General features: G+C 45.2%; 1 protein-coding gene across 3 annotated transcripts in view; it reads left to right on the top strand.

The window, feature by feature from the left end:
* NMNAT3 (nicotinamide nucleotide adenylyltransferase 3) overlaps positions 1 to 21,401 on the top strand; it is a 135,796-nt gene that overhangs the window by 33,597 nt on the left and 80,798 nt on the right. The window contains exon 1 of one of the 3 annotated variants that reach the window (XM_020905090.2): positions 8,129 to 8,224. The exons of 1 other annotated variant lie outside the window; for it this stretch is intronic. Coding sequence is in view for 1 of the 2 variants with exons in the window: in XM_020905089.2 (XP_020760748.2) it covers positions 8,287 to 8,326 (40 nt within the window). In the remaining variant the exon portion in view is untranslated. Of the gene's footprint in view, positions 1 to 8,128; positions 8,327 to 21,401 lie in introns of those variants that run through there. One more of the 3 variants, XM_020905089.2, reaches the window with a different exon arrangement.

Below are 21,401 nucleotides of genomic sequence, written 5' to 3' on the forward strand. Positions count from 1 at the left end.
CAAGTAACTAGGGGACTCTTTCAATCCAAGATCCCTGTCTTCCTGTGTGATGGAGTGTTGTTGGGGTCCTCTTTGGGGTTCACTCTGAGGGTGGAAGCTGAGAGTCCTTTTCTAAGGCATAAGTTCCTCTCCTGCTGGGCAGCTCACTAAAGGAGGAGGGCTGTGCTCAGACAGTTCTGCTCACCAGCAAGAAAACCACCCTTCCAGGGGGCAAAACCTTTCAAAACATCCTCATGTAGAATTTCTCTGTGCTCCAAAGACAGGTTCCCCTTGGCTTTGATGCAAAACAGATGAGCCAGTGAACAGAGGGTTTGCCCTACTCCTGTGGAAGAGACAATAGACACACTTGCCTGGGACTCTGATCTGCTGTGTGTGCGTGCTCAGTCGCTTCAGTCATGTCTGACTCTCTGTGACCCCATGAACTATAGCCTACCAGGCTCCTCTGTCCGTGGGAATTCTCCAGGCAAGAATACTGGAGTGGGTTGCCATGCCCTCCTCCAGGGGATCTTACCAACCCAGGGATCGAACCCAGGTTTCCCTTCTTCACTGCTGAGCCACTGAGGAGGCCTTCTAGTCTGCTGACTATGCCATTTTTTCTTTTATAAATAAAAACATGGCACCACCACTAGGGAACTTCGTGTAAAAACCAGCATTTTTGCCTCCAGCCCTGCTACATCAGCTGGCTTATAGGCAACCTCAAGAAGTCACAGTCAGTCCCTAAAGATCGCCAGCTGCCCAATCCTTCCTCTGGCCACAGTGAACCTAGTACCTACGCAGCATGTCTTTATTGCATATTCATCTTTTCTTTCTTAAACCTGCAAAAGGAGTACACACTTGAGGAGAAAGAGGACTCATGTAAAATAAGAAGTCCAAGTCTTTCCCTCCTACTGTCCCCCAAACAAACCATCCCCTTTCCAGAAATAATGACTTACATTTGATGAGCACTCATCTGGGAGATATACAAACATATATAGGTGTATATATTATGTATCATCCCTATGTATTGCAACATAGATGGCTTCATTCAACCAAAATGAGATAGTACTATAATACTGTCTATAAAATTCTTTCTTTTCCCCTCAACGTTTACTTACTGATAACCTCCCTTATCAGTATATGCATAGAGATGTTACTTTTTAATAGCCGTGTGCCAAAATACTCTTTTGGCAGATGTTTGGGTCTCTAATATTTCACTCTTCCAAATAAACCTTCAGAGAATAGTGTTATGACATACCCTCACAGGCATCTGGCTATGTTTACTAACAACTACAATGAATTTAGGGTTTCCCAGGTGGCTCAGTGGTAAAGTATCCGCCTGCAAATGCAGGAGACTCAAGACATGCAGGTTTGATCCCTGAGTTGAGAAGATCCTTTGGAATAGGAAATGGCAACCCGAACCAGTATTCTTGCCTGGAAAAATCCCATGAACAGAGGAGCCAGATGGGCTATGTTCCATGGGGTCTCAAAGAGTGGGACATGACTGAGCACACAATGCATTCATTTGAAGATATGCTACACACACACACACACACACACACACACACACACACCAGCCCTATCTAAGCTATGAGGTTAATTTATGACAAGTTTCTTAAATCCTTGGTACCTCCTTCACACTTGGGCTTCCCAGGTGGCTCAGTGGTAAAGATTCCCCCTGCCAATGCAGGAGACACATGTTCAACCCCTTGGTTGGGAAGATCCCCTGGAGGAGGAAATGGCAATCCAATCCAGTGTTCTTGCCTGGGGAATACCATGAGCAGAGGAGCCTAGCAGGCTACAGTTTACAGGGTCACAAAGAGTTGGACATGACTGAGCAACTGAACATGCAGACACTCCCTTCACACTTACATATTCAGATGTTTGCTTCAAGAACTAGACATTGGGATTTCCCTGGTGGTCCAGGGGCTAAGACTCTGTGTTCCTAAGGCAGGAGGCCCAGGTTCCATCCCTGGTCTGGGAACTAGATACCACATGGCACAACTAAGAGTTTGCATGCTGCTTGCTGCAACTAAGACCCGGCACAGCCAAATAAATAAATTTTTAAATAAAAAACTAGACCTGTTTGCTTCACGCACTCAGCCCCGAGTTTCAGGAGGGGAGTGGCCCAGAGTTGTTCCTGAGGACCTGGGTGGGGGGTGGGGGGTGGCTGCCTGCTTTTCTTACCTGTGCTTGGTGGACCTGGCTATTGTAGATTCAGCCTTCTCACTGGCCACTTGCTTGGAGGCAGGAAGTTGAAGTCTGCCACCGCCAAAGGAACCAGAGTGTTTGGGATGGTTTTGTACAAACCAAAACCTTCCCCTGCAGCACCTCTAGAAGCATATTAGTTTCCTAGGGCTGATGTAACAAAAGATCACAAACTTGGTGATTTTAAACAACAGAACTTTATTTTCTCAGAGTTCTGCAGCCCACAAGTCTCAAGTTAGTATCATTGAGCCAAAATCAAGGTGTCAGTAGGCCCACTTGCCCTCTGGAAGTTCTGGGAATGTGTATGAGGGGCAGGACATCTGTCTCTTGCCTCTTCCAGCTTCTAGTAGCTGCCAGTATTCCTTGGCTTGTGGCCACATCACTGCAGTCTTCAAGACTGTCATCTCCAAATTTCTCTCTGTGTCATTCTCATGTGGACTTTCTTCTCTGCGTGTGTCAAATCTCCCTTTCTCTCCTCCTTAAATGTGACTGCATTTAGGGCCTTCTGCATAATCCAGGATAATCTCCTCATCTCAAGCTCCTTAACTTAAGCACATCTGCAAAGACTTTTTTTCGAAATGAGGTCACACTGACAGGTTCCAGGAATTAGGACCTGATACGTTTGGGGACATCTTTCAGCCTCTACTATGGGATTCTCCAAATTCAATAAAGAAATCTTCTTTTCTAGTGTATACTTTAGCTTCCTGCTGGGGCACACTTGATCTTTCCTTTGAACTTTTGAAGAATGCATTTTCATTCATAATAAGACAGAAAGAGATGTTATTTCACTCTGTGCATTGAAAAGTAGGTTAGAAAGTCAAGGTCAGACAGAAAATCTCTGGCTGACGACCTCTTTAAACTGGAGACTACATGGCATGAACTGCATGTATAACTGCGATGAGTTAAGTCACAAACTTGTCTGTCTTCCTATTTTAAGTTGGAAACATTTAGGCTTCCCAAGTGGCTCAGTGGTAAAGAATCTGCCTGCCAAGCAGGAGACCCAGGTTCGATCCTTGGGTTGGAAAGATACCCTGGAGAAGGAAATGGCAACCCACTCCAGTATTCTTGTCTGGGAAATTCCATGGACAAAGGAGCCTGGCAGGCCACAGTTCACGGGATCGCAGAGTCAGACACGACTCAGCGACTAAACACCGGCAGCAACCATGTTATAGTTTGCATGCCTTCACTAGAAGGAGTGGAGAAGCTGTCTGTTCTTCCTTCCCTCCTACAGATCAAACCATGAAATTCATCTTTTAAACATGCACAGAGAATGTACATACAAGTATTTTACTGTTGTGAAAACAATGTGGGGGGGGGCAGGGTGGGAGGTGGGCATTGAGGAGTATTAAGGGCGTAAGGCCAGGAGCAGCCAGCACGTGCGTCTCAGGTAGTTGATGCTGAAATACCAGGATGAGGTTCGTGAGCACACATTAACTGACAGAGCGTCAGCTCCTTCAAACTCACCGGTGTGAAAGGCCTATTATAGCTTCGGACCTGGCCCTGCCCTTGCCACGTGAATGCTAATGTCTTGTACTTCCATTTCCCAATTTCACAGCAGACCTGCATGCTCATAAATTAAACTGCATTGCTCAGCATTATCCATGTGTGTTCCAGGATTTAGTCCAAAATGCCCCAAACTACTACCTATTTCAGCAGAACTCCCTTTGGCTACCACCTGTTAATGTGTTATACAGACATTAGAACAGTGATTTCAGAGTGCAGACCAGGCAGGTGGAGAACACACTTTGCTGCACAGAGGTCTGCCGGCAGGCAGGAGTGACCCAGGTCAGTGAGCATGAGAGGATACTGGCAGCAGCCTTTCAGACGGGGTGGGGCCCAGGCAGACCCACCTCACCAGAAACACAAGAGGTAGTGTGTCTACCAATCTTTCTTATAGAGAATCTGGAATATGAATGCTAGAGTTGAAAAATAACTAATCAGTTCAAAGAAATGAAATAAAGAAGGCCCTGAATAGGGGTGGTTTTTGTCACTTTCTAAGACAGTGAAGGCAATCAAAAAACATACTGAGATGCTAACCACTGAACCAGGTTATCAAAGGTAAAAGAAATATAGCAATGCTTTGCTTCCCAACATAATAGACTAAACACTGATACTTTTGTAATCAAAATAATGTGACTAATTCAGAAGGGCCTTTTAATATAAAGTTATAGCTTCATCCCTACCTCATCTCCCTGCCTCCCAAAGGTAGCCTCTTTAAATTATTTGGGGAGTTAAACATACAACTCTTAATTGTATTCCAATTGTATTTGAAGATAGCCATTGAGTCCTATTAAGAAAGATAGGTTTAACTCATTTATATTTTGTACCCTTCCCTTCTTCCTTCCTCTCATTTTCGATGTTTTTTATTATTCTACTGGTTACCTTTTTACTTTAAATAGTATACTTTATTTCTTGAGTCACAAATGATGCTTTCTTAATATCTATTCCCACTTCTTTTTTCCAAACAAATCCAGTTTTGTTGAAAGTATAAATGTGCCATCTAAACAAACTACACTTCTCTGTTTTCCTTGTGAAATGGACAGTCATGTCACTGTGTTCTAGCCAGTGAGATGTAAGCAGTTGTGGATGGGGCTTCAGGAAAGTTCTTTATAAGGGTGCTGACTCAGCAGGTTGGCCTATTTTGCCCTTCTCCCCACTTTTTTCTTCTTACTTGAAACACAGATGTGATGGCCAGAGCCATAGCAGCCATCTTGTGGCCATGAGACAAGATGAACTAGTCTATATTCTAAGAATGACAAAGAAATCTAGAGGGATCCAGAGATACTTATGATAGCAGACCTGCTATACTACCCCTGAACTGCCTACCTTCTAGCTTCCTTTTTTGGAGAAGTTTATGCTCTGTCTTGTTTAAAGCACTACATTCCCCATGTCTATTACAATCAAATCTCTGTTTCTTATTCATAAACTGTAGTCAGTATCAAGACTTTCTGTGGGGTAAGAAGAAAATACTGGAGCTTCTCCTCTTTGTCCCATTATTCTTTCCTTAACCATTTCCCTTCTGGTAGCTGTATTCTCACATTGTCCAGGGTGTTAGCATTATCTTTCTATTATGGATTTATAATAGACTGACTCCAAAAGTTGTATACCATTAAATAGCATTTAAGTCATTTTGACTGTGTGAATGTTCACTCCAGGGTCAAGTACCCTTGGACCACTCAAAGGGACGTTCTTAACATCAGAGTCAAATGAATTTTCTTTTCTTATGTTCCTTCAGGGCTTAAAATTGTGTCACATTTTAATTTACATTATTATATGGCTTTCTGTTTTACTTGGATTTTTTTTCTTCTAGTTATAGTTGAGAAAGAAATGCTTTCACTCTAATCTCAGTTTACCCAGGCTCTCAGCACACACCTTTTCCTCTTCTGCCTGGGATGTGCTCTGCCACCTGCACAGCTCTCATCCTAGTTTCACCAGCCTCCTAGGTTGTATCCCTTGCCTTCTACTTTATTAGTTTTTCTTCTTAGTTTTGCTGAAACACACTCCAGTGAACTTCTTAAGAAAGTGTGCCTCAGAGGTAAACTTTGATTCCATTCATGTCTAAAAATGTATTTACTGTGTCTTTATACTTAAATGATAGTCTAGCCAGATATAGAATTATAGATTCAAAGTCATCTTCTTTTAGAAGTATGCAGCCATTGCTCATTATCTTTGGCATCTAACATTGCAAAGGAGAGGTCAGATGCCAGTCTTATTTTCATTCCTTTGTCTATGAACCTTCTTATTCTCTAGAAATCTTTAGCATCTTCTCTTTACCCTTAGTGTTCTGATTACTTCAGATCAAGTGTATTAGCAATTAGGTGGTTTGGTTGCAAGTCACAGGACACTAGCTCAAAGCTGCTTAATGTTAAAAAACTTACTGGCTCATGTAATTGAGATGTCCTAGTTAGGATTGATTTTAGGAGCCGTTCAATCAGGGCTCTGGCTTGTTTCTCTGCAATTCTCTTGGTTTATGCAGCTGGGTAGGTCTCAAAACAATCTGGAGAGAACAGAAAACAAAGAAGCAAAGCAGAGGTTAATGAGCAAGGCAGTGCAATTGGAGCTTGGTATCAGAGAAGGCTCACCAAAGGAGATCTTTGATTTTAAAATTTTAATTGTGGCAAAATACACATAACATAAAATTTATCATCTTAACCATTTTAAGTGTATAGTTCAATAGTGTTAAGTACACTCACAGTGTAATACAATCATCTCCAAAATTTGCATCTTACAAAATTGAAGCTGTACTCCTGTCCAAACTCCCCATTCTCTCCTCCATCTAGTGTCTGGCAACCATTCTATTCTCTGTCTTTATGAGTTTAACTACTCTAGGCACCTCATGTAACTGAAACCATAGGGTATTTGTCTTTTTCTGATGCTCATTTCACTTAGCAGTGTCCTCAGGTTTCATCTTATGTTGAAGCATATACTAGAATTTTCTTTTTTGAAGGCCAAATAATAGTCTGTTGTATGTAAATATCACATTTTGCTTATCTGTTCATCCATCATGAACACTTGGGTTGCTTCCACATTTTAGCTATTGTGACTAGCTCTGCAAGTATCTCTTTGAGACTCTGCCTTCAGTACTTTGGGGTATATACCTAGAAGTAGATCTGATGAATCATATGGAAAGTATATTTTTAATTTTTGAGGAACCTCTGTACTGTTTTCCACAGTACTTGCTCCATTGTACATTCCCGGGAGTCATGCACAAGGATTCCAGTTTCTTCACATCCTCATCAACACTTGTTGTTTTCTGTATTTTTGATAGTAGCCATGCAGATGGGTATAAGGTAGAAGCTTATTGTAGTTCTCATTTGCATTTCCCTGGTGATTCGTGATGTTGAATCTTTTTATGTGCTTGTTGGCCAGTTGTATGTCTTCTTTGGAGAAATGTATATTCAAGCCCTCTTTTAATTGGGTTATTTGTTTCTGTTGTTGTTAAGGAGACTTTTTATGTTGCCCAGGGGAGCAAAGTTAAATAGGTACAATGAATTCAGTAGGTAAAAAAAGCATTCTAGGCAGAGGGACCAGGCTTCCACAAGTCACCAGGCTGTGCTGGGCCAGAAGCACAGACAAGTAGGCAGCCAGGCACTGAACCAGAAAAGACATAGCTGTCCCCATGTGGAGAGCTGGGAGGAGGAGGAAGTCCTCCAGGGGAGCCACTGAGGGTGTGAAGACAGTCTCACCAGATACAGAGCTGACCTCAGTTCCCCCTGGGGACATGGGGACAGTGAATGCAGTTGAGAGGGATCTGTTAAGAGGCTCAGGAGGCAACTTCCCCTGAGATTAGATTCTGAGGGCCCAGGGTCAACCAAAAATGATGTTCAAAATAGTCCCTGGAAAATTCCCAGTACATTAGCCACATGGGGTCTAACATACCACCCCTCCCTGGGACCCACACAGTGGGATTCCCTCAAGGACAGGTGCAGTGTCTGTCTCTGGCTTGCAACCCAGATGAAGTGGCTGTTGTGACTTTAGGGACCATGTCATGCAGAAGATCACGGTCTTTTCACACTAGAGTCACACTTAGCCAGCAGACATGCACACACCATAAGGGTGAAGCAAGAACCAAGGCCTCCTGAAGTATATCCACTTGGATGCTTCAGGCCACATGTCACTTACTACCTGACCAATAGCTGTGGCAGTTAAGGTATTTTAGCAGCTCAGTAATAAAGTCCGGAGAGAGGTAGTACTAGGTTAAATCAGTGATTTGATGAGACCATGACTCTGGGTAGCCCTTTATCTCTGCAACTCTCTAGGCCTTTCCTACATGGTGACAGGAGGGCTGTGGCAGCCCCAAGTGGCGCCTCCTACACCAGAATCCAGAACGGGGAGAGGCAAACAAAGCGCCTCCACGTTGCTGCTCTTTCCTCCAGTTGGAACATCTTTCCCATAGGCCCCTCCTCTTACATCTCATTGGCCAGGACTGGGTCACATGCCCACACCTAACCAATCACAGCAAAGGGGACAGACTGCCATGGCGGATGTGGTGCCATGGTTTCTGTATGGGTCGGTGTGCCTCGTCCCTGAACAAAACCAGGTTTGTTGACAAAGAGAACGGGTGATCACTGCTACAGGAAGGACCAGCATAACTTTTGCTACATGATACTCCCTCTGGAACATCTGCTCGTGATCGAAGACAGTGAGCTTAAATCATTTCATTTTGGCTATATTTTCTTTCACACTTACTAGTTTGTTGATCTAGTGAGAACTTCACAGGCAAAATTCACCTGAGCTACAGGCCTGTGGGAGGAAGCTTCTGTCTTAATTTTGGAGCGGATACCTCCAGATTTCTGTGTCTGACTTTACCCTATCCTTTGGGCATGTGGTGCTCTGTAATTGCTCTGACCAGAGTGGGTTCTAACTCTATCCATTGAGCTTGAGGCCCGGGGATATTCCTGTTTCCCCTGCAGCCAGGACTCTCCTTGCCTGGCCCTCTGGGTAGCATCTCTGCTCCAACTCCCAGAACTCCGTGCTCTTGCTTTGTACCCTCATAGATTACCATGTAACACAGTGCCCTGTAAAAAATGCCAAAAGCCAGAGGGTGCCATGTAAATAATTTGGTTCTTCAGAAATCATAGGAGCAAATTAATATCTTTGCATAGTAAAAAAAAAAAAAAAAAAGGCACCAAGTCCTGACTTTGTGGGAGGGAGCCTGGTGCGGATCATTTGGAGTGTTGTACATGATGTGCTGGTAGATATATTGGGCCCCTGATTCTCCCAGCCCAGGCCTAAGTTGCCTGAAACACTGACTTCACTAAATCCCTGATTCTCTGCTTGTAGGGCTCATGCCCAGAAATAAATAGTGGCCTCATTTGGCTTGCCCTGGCAGGAACAGATTGAATCTGCCCTGGACCAGTGGTGTCTTTAATCAGGGCTGGCACAGGTGAATCCTGTTTCCTAACTTTTTAATGGAAGGCTTCCTCCTCCTCTTAGAGTTGTGTAAGAGGTGAGGCCCTGATGTGTCTCTTTCATTCATCTTCATGACACCCGCATGGATGGGTATTGTGATATCCTCATTTTACAGAGAACTGGAGGGCTTGTTCACAGGCATAGAGCTTGGAACAAATAGACAAGCATTTTCCATTCCAGAGGTCCCCCAATTGCAAGCACAGGTGACCTCAATTCAAGGCCAGAAGTGCTCCTTGGGCTTCATTGTTGAGTATACATGTCCTTGTATGCATGAGAAATGTTGACCTGCGCATCAGCTTCTGTGGAGACATGAGCAGGGCCTGTGCTACCTCTCCTGCTAGTAGGTTCTGAAGCAGTAACAGGCGAGAAACAAGACAGGGTTTGTCTGTTAAAGATTCATAGAGGCTGCAGTAATTTCTATGAACTGCCTGCCATTTGGCCCTCATCTCTGACCAGCACAAAAGTGATTGTTGATAGCATTAAATATATGTTGAATGAACTCAGTTAAAAATTTTAATTAATCACAGTCCAAAACCTGGCTCAAGTCTAATCTGACTTCATAGATCACTGCACAGATTTGCAGTTATCTGCTCATGACCATCGCACTCTGCTTATAACTCAATAAAGAAGGGAAGATGGGCTGCTCGGCTTATAATTTCTGGAGGAAATTATATTACATGAGATGGGAAAGGATTGCTCTGAACTTGGTTATATTGTGCCCAGTGAAATTCTCAAGTGAACACCTATCTTTCAGAAGAAAGACTTGCCAGCATCTCCTTCGGCCTCCACTGGCCTGTCCTGCTTTCATGTAGGTCCCAGTCACCTCCTCAGCTTTCCAGGTATTTCAGGAGCTCCCTGTCACATCCCCTCCACTCCCCTGCCCCATGCCTGGAGAAACTTGACAGCAGCGGCAACTTGTTTTCTTTTCAAGTGAATGAATGAACAAGCAAGGTAAACAAGTTGCCTTCTTTGCTAAAATTTTTAATCTGATTTTAAGACTGGTCCTAAAATTCAGTCCAAAGGGACTTGGGATAGAATAGAAAGCAGTTGGATGGAGCACAGAGAGGGGTTGAAAGGTAAGTGATGAGCCTGGTGAAACAGGTCATGACCAGATTATAAGGGTTTATGGATGCCATGCTCAGGAATTTCAACATTACTCAGAATCTGATTGGGTGGCAAAGGATTTAGCAGGGAACAGATGTGCATGTTAAAAGATCCCTTGGGCAGCTAAGCTGAGGATGTATCAGAGGTGAGATTGGAGACAGGAAACAGGTTAAGAGTGCACTCAGGTCCAATTGAGAAATAATGAGCCCCAGTCCAAGACAATGACTGTGGAATTTGAGAGAGAACTGGATAATAAAGATATTACAGAGGTGGATCTGACAGGCTGTCAAGGCCAGGGAGGGAGAAGAGCCCAGATGGCTGCCAGTTTTGAGGTTTGGTCTCTAGAAGGGCCCTGGTGCCATCCTCTCTGTCATTATGAACAGTTCTGCATTTTGCTGCCATATAGGAAAGCACGCCACCCCCCCACCCAGAGCTATAGAGGGTATAGAATGGCTTTCCCAACACTAACTATGTCTCACTGCCCCCTGTTGGACTGGAGCAGGGCCTTGGGCATGCACCCTGAACAAGGCCTGGGCAGAGACAAGAGAGGGGATAGAAAAGACAAATGATGTGTCTGAAGGAGGAAATCAGGATCCTGAGTGGGGCCTGGACAAGGCAGTAGACACACTTCATGGGATGAGAGCAAAATTCCAGTCCAGAAGGGAACTGACACACCAGATTGCAAGACAGAAGTTTAAATGGGTTAAAATAGAGCAAATTGGAGACCAGGAAGTGTTGGTTGTTGGAAGCAAGTGGGAAAGGAAGTTTGGAGGGTGAACAAACCTGGGGCTCTGCTCTTCTGGTTTGGAGGATGTTTCCTCAGTTGCCTCTTCCTGCTTCAGCCTAGACTAGTGCTCCCTGGCTCCCATTTTTATCTTCTTTTCACTTTTACCTTGTCCCCCAATGAATAAAGTGAATATTCCTTGTCGGCCTTCAACTCTTCATGAAAAGCACTGTGATCCTTGCCCTCAGGGCTTTACAGTCTGTTCTGCAAGAAAAGTGTAAGGGCTCAACCTTATAGACAGTGTCACCTTGAAGAGGTCAGAGAAAGGAACACTTGACTTCCAGGTGGGCCACCAAGGGGAGCTCTGTGGGAGGGTTGGCCTAGAAGAGATTCTAGCTCTAGGAAGTGGCTTAAACAGAGACCCTCCCCCCGCCAAAAGCAGAAAGACTCAGAAGACTCATCAGAATGTGGCAGGTGGTCCCAGCTTGGCGAGGAGGTGGAGCACATGGAGGGAACAGAGAGAACAGTCAGGAGACAATTAGGAGAGGTAGAATGAGGCCAGAGTCTCCAAGTCTCCTTCTGACACCAGATGAATGACCTGACCTAGCTCATAAATGCCAGTGGAGAACAAAGTTACTGAAGACTTTATCACTGGCTTAGCATAAAGGCCCAGATTTTGTAAAATGCTTGGTGCATAGTAAACACTCAATGGTTTATCACATTGGTCTGAGTGATTGAACCCAAACTTTAGAACTAGTTCATCTGCTCAGAATATTGAGAAAAGAGTGGATTGGGGCCATATTGGTGGTGGAGAGGTGATTCAAAAGTTTCTTTCACCTTATCACATGTGAAAGCCCTCACTGGGGATGAGGGTGACTGTCCAGTCCACATTCACTGCCCCTCTCCGGGAACAGCATTGTACACTGGTGTGAGCCCCAGTCACCATGTGTATACCGTGGGACCCCATCCAGGCTGGGCCTGTGACACAGTCCTGTCCCCAGTCCATCTTGAAATCTCACGTTCAGCTCTTCCTTTATTCTGTGCAGTGACCTGGTGGCCTTCTTATCATTCTGTGCTCCTTCAGTGCTTTGTCTTTGGTGGGGAAGGAACTGAGATAGCCAGAGCTCATTTCTCTTATTTGCACTTGCCCTAATTGGTACAAGAAAGTGATGAAATCCTCTAGTAGGGCAGGTCTCAGTTGTGATGAAAGGTGACCTCATGCAAAGAATATTGGATGCACTTGGAGGCTAATTGTATTGGAGGGACATGAGGAAGGATGATGAAGTGTCATGGCTAACTGGCAGGTCTTGATCATTGGTGACTGAAAACACAGATAAGGGGTACAGGCAGTCCAAAAGCAGGTGTGGGAGGTGGGTAAATTCTGTTTTGGACACACGGAATGGTTAGAAGTTCAGAACCTCTTATGGGCCAGCACTGTTCTGAGTACCCTACCTGGTCAGGTCCAATAATCTTCATGACAATCTGAGGAGGTATGTGTAATTATCTCCATTTCCCATATGGGTCACTAAGGCTCAGATAATTGATTAACTCTTAACTGCAGGGCTATTCACCAAATATTTCTGGCTTTCTAACTTCAGGCCACAGAGTCAGATTATATTTTCTAGCTTGTTGAAGTCAGGTGGGTTTGCTGGAAGTGACATGTGCCCATTTGACCTTCCAGAGCCTTCTTTTTCTCTGCTACAGTGAATGACTATTCAGATAGTGACTCCTCCACTGACTTGGGTCCTGGATTGAGGACAAAGATGACACAGAGCAGAGCCCTCAGTAAGCAAGGACTAGGCATTTAAAGGAGCATGAAATAAACCTTCATTGTTTTAAGCTACTGAGATTTGGGAGTTATTTGTTAATGTACCTCACCTGGCCTCTCCTGACTGACAAGCTCAAGGTCACTCAGTTTGGAAGTACTTATTGGCTTTGAATCCATGTCTGTCTGGCTTGTTGTCAAGCCAGTGCCAGATGGCCATCCATGGACCTGTAGGGGCCCATAGCAGGGTCATGAGTAGTGCAGTAGATTTGGGTGTCATCTATACAGTTGGGAGAGGAAGCAGAAGAATAAGGACTGGGGAGTTAGTCTGTGGACTTTGGCATGAGGCTTATCTCTCTCCCTCATGTTTTTTCTCCCCTGACGGTTTGTGGTTGGCTCCACATGCCTGCTAAGTAAGTAGGACATCATTGCTGGCTGCTGGGTCTGATGGTTCAGAGACATTGGCTTGAGCTTGTCGACAGCTGCATACTCATAACATTGCTAAAAACTTCATAAACTCTGAAGTCTGGAAATAGCCCAAGTGATTTGAGGCTTTGCTCACTTGTAAATGTTTGAGTATTGTGTCCACAAATTGCAAATTGAGTAACTCAATTTTGAGGCACAGCTGTTATTTGGAAAAGACCCATCTAGGAACGCAAACTCCTTGCAAAATGATTGTGCTTCATTTTTGTCAAGTATCAGAAAACCGTTAAACTGCCAAGCCATATGGCAAATGCCCACTCGAAGCAGAGTGCGACAGCGCACCATAATGAATCTGTTTTGGGGGGAAGGAGATAGGACAAAGTCTGGCTTTTGTGATCCACAGAAAAGCAGATTCACTGCTGCACATTTCAGCCTTCTAGAGTCCTGAGTAAGGATTTTTCCTCCTATGAAAAATTCATATAAAAAATTAAGTGATGGTAGAATTTTTTGTTAGGTGTATTTTCCCTTTCAAACAATATCCATTTGAGTTTCTGTATGTAAAATAGGTTTAACAGGGACAATAGAAACTTAAAAGTTCACACACTTTTAATTGCTTTATATCCAAATTCATTAAACATTCCTTATGTGTGTGTTAGTTGCTCAGTCATGTCTGACTATTTGTGATCCCATGGACTGTAGCCCACTAGGCTCCTCTGTCATGGGACTTCCCAGGCAAGAATACTGGAGTGGGTAGCCATTCCCTCAACCTAAACTGATTTAGGTTTAGTTGTGTATAACAGAAAATAGAAAATAATAGTGATTTAGGAGATTATTTCTCTGCTCAGTTTAAAAAAAAAACACCTGGAGGTCAGCAATCTAGGTCCTCAGGGCCCTGACTTTCTCCTGGCTTGCTGTTTGGAACCCCATGGATTGTAGCTAACCAGGTTCCTCTGTCCATGGGGAGTCTCCAGGCAAGAATACTGGGGTGGGTTGCCATGCTCTCCTCCAGGGGATCTTCCTGACCCAGGTATTGAACCCAGGTCTCCCACATTACAGGCGGACTCTTTATCATCTGAGCCACCAGGAAAGCCCAGGAATACAGGAGTGGGTAGCCTATCCCTTCTCCAGGGGAACTTCCTGACCTAGAAATCAAACCAGAGTTTCTTGCATTGCAGACAGATTCTTTGCTAGCTGAGCTACCAGGAAAGCCCTTCTCTTGGCTTATCCTCTGCCAAGCCTGCAGTTGATCCTCATCCTCAAGGTTCAAGCTAGCTGCCATACTCCAGTAATCATGTTCTAGACAGCAAGAAGGGAGAAGAGGAGAAAGGCATGCCTTTCCCTTTTAAATAGAGTTAGTGTAAGTCCTTCTCAACACTTCTGTTCATAGATCACTGGCCAGGCCTTACTCATGTGGCCTCACCCTGCTGCACAGGACACTGGGGAATGCAGCAGCATGCCCAACCAAAGACTGGGAGAGGGGATGCTGGGAGCTCACTGCAGACTCTGTCCTACCTGATGTCCTCAGTAGCTGCCTGTTCTTCCTGCAGGATTAGGAGGACAGAGCCAGATTTCATTTAGCCCTGTACCTCCAAGGCACTAGCACAGTCCGATACTTCATGCTCCTCATAGCAGACCCCAGGCACCGCTTCTCACTGTTACCTTCTCTGATACCTTCTTTGTTTGAAGTTGGCCAGTTGACTGTGATTTGGGGCAGGTTTCTTCAACTTCAGAAGATGCTGTTTCTACCTGAGTGACATTAAACTATTCATTCCTCTGCTTCTCAATATCAACTCAACTCAATTCTAAGATAAGTAATGCTTCAAGTTGATTGTTATGGCTAGAACTAGCCTGGAAACTAGGCTTCCCAGGTGGCTCAGAGGTAAAGAATTCACTTGCCAATGCAGAAGACATGGTTTCTATCCCTGGGTCAAGAAGATTCCCCTGGAGAAGGAAATGGCAACCTACCCTTGCCTGGAAAATCCCATGGACAGAGGAGCCTGGCAGGCTGCAGTCCATGGGGTCACAAAAAGAGTCAGGCACAACTTAGCAACTAAAAAAAAAACCCAAAAAGAAACCACAACAGTGGTATGTGAGAGTGGCCTTTTAGGGGAGCCCTCTTCTGTGGCAGCAACTCAAGCTGATCTGAGCGAGTTACCTCCCAGGTTGGGAATGCTGACGTGTTCCTAAAGCCTGCTAGGTTTTGATCATGGGCGGCTATGAAATGGTAGGCTCTTTTTCAAGCAAGGTGAACAGGTATGTGGAAGTGGATGTGAGGTTGATGGATTCTGTTTTAACTATAATGAAAGAGAAAGGAGCTAATACCCATGGAGAACCCACTATGGGCCAGGTACTATGCTAAGTGGGTCAACTCCGATAACCCTCAAGATAGCCCTAAGAGGTATGTGTAATTATCTCCATTTTCCATGTGACTGATCCTCAGAGAAGTTGATTAGACTCTTCACCGGAACTCAGGCACCAGCCCTTTCCTTCCAGGCACGTTGGAAGAATCAGCACCAGTGTGTGCAAGATTTCCGCACAGTGCCCAGCCTGTCACTCAACAAACCCTGTAGCTGCTTCTCAGTTCCTCCCTCCTATGACAGTGAAATCAGTCCCAGCTCCTGAGTGTGAGGTTGCAAGAGACCTCGTTCCATTCCTTGACCTCCTCCAAATCTTTTGAAAGTTCTCAAAACTGAAGAGCCAGGCTGCCTGCTTTCCTGCAATCCTCATAATTAGGACGAGTGCTTAATTGGCATGTTTGTTTCCTCCAAGGGGTGGTTGGCGGAGGCGCCTCACACGACAGAGGAGGCTGGATCTGCTTTTGTTCTTAGCAGTACTGCGTGCCCATAGCAACAGTGAGCAAATCTGGTAAAGTTGAAAGAAAAAGTGCCCCAGAGTTTGCGTGAAGGTTGATTGCCCTGGAGAAGCTGACGCAGTCGTGCAGATGGAGATGATCTCCCTGGGTCCTGAAAACTGTGCTCATCAACTCCACAAATCTAAACTGTGTCTCTTGTTTTCTTTAAGACAAGGAGTCCAGTCAAGAGGTCTGTGTAATGAGAGATGTTTGTGGAATCCATTTCCATTCTGCCCGAAGCCATCTGCTTTATGTCTAAAATAAACAGGGATGTTTTCAACCACTTTCCCTGGGCCGGGTCCCATTAGAGTTACTCTCCACGGGGAAAGGTAAATTGACTGCCTTCCCAGCAATGAGCATTAGTACATTACGTCTGCACTGACAACACTTAACCTTCCCAGCTCGCCTTTCCTTTCTGTGTCTCTGCAATGGCCTGTGACAAATGGGTTGAGGGTTGCATTTGTTAGAATTTAGTGCGTGTGGGGTCACTGTCCAGCATCACATTACCTGGTGATTGAGGTGAAATTTAGGCAGTGAGAAAAGTCATCCTCTTGGAAGCTGGGGCCTGCCTAACCTTTGCCAGGCAGAGGGCACTGGGGGTAGCAGCCATCCTGGAGTTTGTTTCCTGACACACCATCCTGGGGGTTCTTGAGAGCTCTTAAAATCCTTCAGAGGTTCCTCATTGCCTATAAGATGAAATCTAGACACCCCTCCAGACCCCTTGGAGGCCTGCGTGATCCTTGCACCCTCTGTATCCTCACCGTGGGCCACCTGCACATCAGCTCACATCACATAAGGTCACATGGACAGTGTGTTCATCACCTTTAAGTGGTGGTTTCTGAACCTTTGCAATGCTGGTCCCTGTGCCCGACACACTCTTCCATATCCTCTTTACTGGCTCAATCCCTGAGCCTTTCTTGCCCCAGTTTGAAGGTCACCTCAGAGAGCTTGCCCCAAAGAAGTGAGTGTATGAGTTTCTTGCGACTGCTGTAACAAACTACCATGCCTTATTGGCTTAAAGCAACACAATTTTATTTCCTTATAATTCAGGAGGTCAGAAGTCTGAAGTCAAGGTGTCAGCAAGGCTGCACGCCTTCTCGAGGCTCTAGGCAAGACTCTTGTTTCCTTGTGGGTCCCACGTGCACTGCTGGGCCACGGCCCCTCCCTCCATCTTCAGTGCTAGCAGCAGGGTATCTTCTTGCCTCTTGATCTCTCCTTTGGTCCTTATGTCTTTCCCTGTGTGACTGTCTTGCCTCCCTCTTATTAGCACCCTAATCATGTTAAAATTGGGCCCACCTTGGGTAATCCAAGGTACCCTCTGCATTTCTGATCCTTAATTTAATCACACCTTCAAAGTCTTCTTGCCTGGCAAAGCCACAACTGATGACCATCAGGGCAGAGGAATGACCTTGGTGTCAGTGTGCAGGAGGCCCGTATATCCCTGTTCATGGGATCCTGGCATCAGAGGTGGTACAACAGGGCAGGAACATCTTGTTGGATTTCAGTCTGAGTTGGGTAGACTGGGGTCTTGGGGAGGGGCCTTGGGTGCTTCTGGGAAGCTGGAAAGGTCAGCTTATATCCCTGGAAGGCACAGTCTTGACTGCTTGGGACAAAAGCAAAGAGAGGAAGTCACTATCTGAAAAGGAGGTTGCTTGGTCAGAAACAGTCCCTCATTCTCTCATTCATGCCACACACATTCCTGAGCACCTGTGTGCCAGCACTCTGCAGGAGTTAAAGGCCTAGATGGATAAGAAACTTCCCTGTAGGAGTTCACCTTCCACTTGAGGAAGAGCAACATGGAAACAAAGCAATGACAGGTCTGTGCTCTGACAAAAGAAGGAAGTGATAAATGTGTAATATGTAACAGGTGCAGTTAGTACAGTGAGAGAGGGAGGCATTGGGTAGAGACTGAGGAGAAAGCCTTGAAGACAGGAGCAAGGTTGGCGTTTCAGGTCATTGGAAGAGCATTTCCACAAGTGAGAAGAAAGGAACATCTTGTTGTATTTGAGGAGAGGATGAGAGGCTGTTGGGCTTCCCAGATGGTACAGTGGTAAAGAATCCACTTAATACAAGAAACACAAGAGACATGGCTTCAATCCCTGGTTCAGGAAGATCCCTTGAAGGAGGGCCTGGCAACCCACTCCAGCCAGAGGAGCCTGGCAGGCTACAGTCCATGGGGTCAGACAAAGCGCTGGACACGACTGAGCACACAGCATGACGAGATGCTGTTGGGATGACTGTACAGTAGGAGGCGGGATCCAAAGGTGGAATCTGTTTGCCTTGCCTCCAGCTTAATGATAAATTCCAAGAAGACCGTGTGCCACTTTCTCTACTTGTTAAACCCTTCAGCTGCAAATACTGCTTGTTCTTTGGACCTCCCATTAAATGCTTCTTGATGAGAAGCGTTTCTCAGTAGCAAAAGTCCCCCATGCTTGCTTCATCTCACTGGATACTATGACATGATAGAGCAGATGACTCACTTTTTTTTTCTCTTTTTAATTCTGTTTTATAGATGAGTCACTTATGGTGTGCATCCAGCTCTTGAGATGTGCTCAAATTTGAGCCGGGTTTATTCTCTGGTGGACCCCAGCAGGGAATCTGTCTCAGTCCTGTCATTGTATTTCTCTGGGTTTGGGCTTGGGAGGGTGTTTAGTTGAAGCCAGCTGGAGTGTACAAATGATGCAACAATGCAGGTGCCCTGACTTCATTCCTGAGCCTGGGAACGTGTGCTCACTGCACCTCCTGCCTGAGGCACGGTTGGGACAGGGTAAGTCACTCTCAGAGCAGCATGGCTCCATGTGCCCACACAAGGAAAGAAAAGACAGACAGACAGTTGCTACATGTGATTTATTCTCCTTCCCATCATGGCACTGTGTCACATTGATGCCAGCATTCAAACTAATGTTCTAATTTACAGTTTCTGGGGACTTAGGGAAAATGCATCAAAACCCCAGGTTACCTGAGATGCTGCAGTTACATGTTTTAAGGGCTCTAAAAACATGATATTTTGTCAAAATAAAATAGAATTTTGAAAGGCCTCCTAACAATTGTTAAAAAAAAAAAAAAAAGACAAAAAACCCAAACCAGCCATCCTCTTCAGCTACACCCATCACAAGGCTGCTCCTGTGAGTAGCTCAGCACACTCTGCAAATACTCTCTCATTAAAGATTCGCCCTCCCCTGAGAAAAACCAGGGGTAGCAGCTCTCACATGCAGGCTACTTTCTTCTCACGTAGCAGGGGGTGTCCCTGCTGCCTCAAAGGAAGTGGGAACCACAGCCCGTCTCAGTTGAGACTTTTTTTATCTTCACACCACTGTAGCTCAGAATACTCCCAGGACAACTTCTCTATGTACCTGAGAAGGTGCTTAAGCCTTCCCAGTACCAGGACATGGGTCCACTTGCCAATGCCCTTTCAGTCTCCACCCAGGCCTCCTCTGGGCCAGGCTCTGTGCTGGAAGCTGAGATCAAAAATGAAGAAAACACCACTCCTGCTCTTAAGGGGCTTACTGTCTAGTTGGGAAGACAGACACAAGAGCAGGTTTTTCCAAAAAATGTGGTATGTGACTTACTAAAGGTAAGCAGAGATCAGTTAGCCTAGGTGTCAGAAAAGCCATTGTGGCAGATGTTGTGAATTAGCTAATCCAATTCCCAACTCCCTTTCCCTTGCTGCTTCCAAACTGGAGGCTACAAAGCTAAAGACTTGCTCTACCAGCTTCTCTTGCCTAGAGTGGCCACTCAGCCTGCGGCCATGAGGCAGAAGCAAAATCTACAGAAAATTTCTTTAAAAACTTTTGTGTTCTTGCTTAAGAGGATTAGCCAGTCTGTATAGCTCCTTGCTCCTTCTTCTTGGCTTGATTATAGTCATGATGGATATGGCTACAGCAGCAATCTTGTGACCATGAGGGAAAAGCTGAGCAAATTGTAGGTCATTGTTGAGCCAGTGATCCAGTGCCAGCTGCTGCCTACTTCTAGATATTTCATCATGTGAAAAACAAACCTTTATTTGTTTAATTCATTGAGATTAGCTTCTGGACCTTGCAGCCAAATACCTCCCTAACTGATACAGACACCTAGCAGGCAGTCAGGAGATAATGATTGAAGTCACATAAGTAATATGATCACCTGAGTTGAGTCTTAGCAGATTGGGATGTGCTGTGAGTATTCCAGTTAGAGGAAATTAAAGTAGCATATATTGGGTTGGCCAAAAAGTTTAAGATGTTATGGAAAACCCAAACAAACTTGTTGGCCAACTTAAAATAGAAGCACTTGAAGTTAAGCAGGAGGCCATGAGGAGCTCACAGAGAAACCACTGACAAGGAGTTTATCACAGCTAGAGTGTGAAGCAAGTAGTAGTTAGATACAGCTGGTACAAGTGGCAGCAGGGGCCAGATTAAAACAGTTTCTTCCAGTGCAGAGAGGACCGAGGTTCCAGTAACCAGGGACTCTCCATGTTACCCTTTTAACTGCAGAATTACAGCCAAGGTCAACATAGCAAGAGGCATAGGGAAGAAGTAAATGCATTCCTTTTGTTGGTCACTCTATTAGTTACCTGTTGCTGCATAACGAATTACCCCCAAACACAGCAGCTTAAAATGTCACACACTGATCATCTCACAGTTTCTGTGAGTCAGGAATCTAGAGGCAGGTCCACTAAGTTGGAGTGTCTGGTTCAGAGTCTCTTACAAGGTTATAGTCAAGGTGTCCATGGGGCTGTGGTCTCATCTGAAGACTCAGCTGGGGAAAGATCCACTTTCCACGTTCTCTCCCATGGTTGTTAGCAGGACTCAGTTCCTCACAGGCTGTCATTACCAGAGGAGTTTCAATTTCTTGCCCCGTGGGTCTCTCCATGAGGCAGCTCACAACATAGCAGCCAAATTCTTTAGAGTGAGCAAGAGGGAAAGTGAAAGAGGTGAACAAGAGGGAAGCCAGAGACTTTGTAACCTTCTCTGAGAAGTGGAATCCTCTAAGGAGGATTCTACTGGAATCCTCACTAGAAGCAAGTCAGTAGGTCCTGTCCACACTCAATGAGAGGGGTCTACAGATGAATACCAGGAAGTGAGGATCACAAGGAGCCTTTTTGAAAGCTGCCAATCACAAACATATTGCCACCACCTTTCCTCTTTCCCTCCTACATTACTGGGGTTAACAGCAACATCTTACTTACCATTGCATCATCATCATCACAGTGACAGTGGTTATTTATTAAATGCTTGTTGTGCACCCAGACGTTTTCCATCCATAGTTCATTTATCCTTACAACAACCCCGTAAGTGTAATAATATCCCCATTCTGCATATGAAGAAACTGAGGCTTGAGAGGGACTGTGATTTGCACTAGGTCACATAACCAGTAAGGGGCAGAACTTGGATTCAAACCAAGGCCTAAACTCCAATGGGGCACTTCACCAACACTGTAGGAGGCAGTGCCTCAGAGGTAAG

This window comes from Odocoileus virginianus, chromosome 4 (assembly GCF_023699985.2).
Source record: "Odocoileus virginianus isolate 20LAN1187 ecotype Illinois chromosome 4, Ovbor_1.2, whole genome shotgun sequence".
NCBI lineage: Eukaryota > Metazoa > Chordata > Mammalia > Artiodactyla > Cervidae > Odocoileus > Odocoileus virginianus.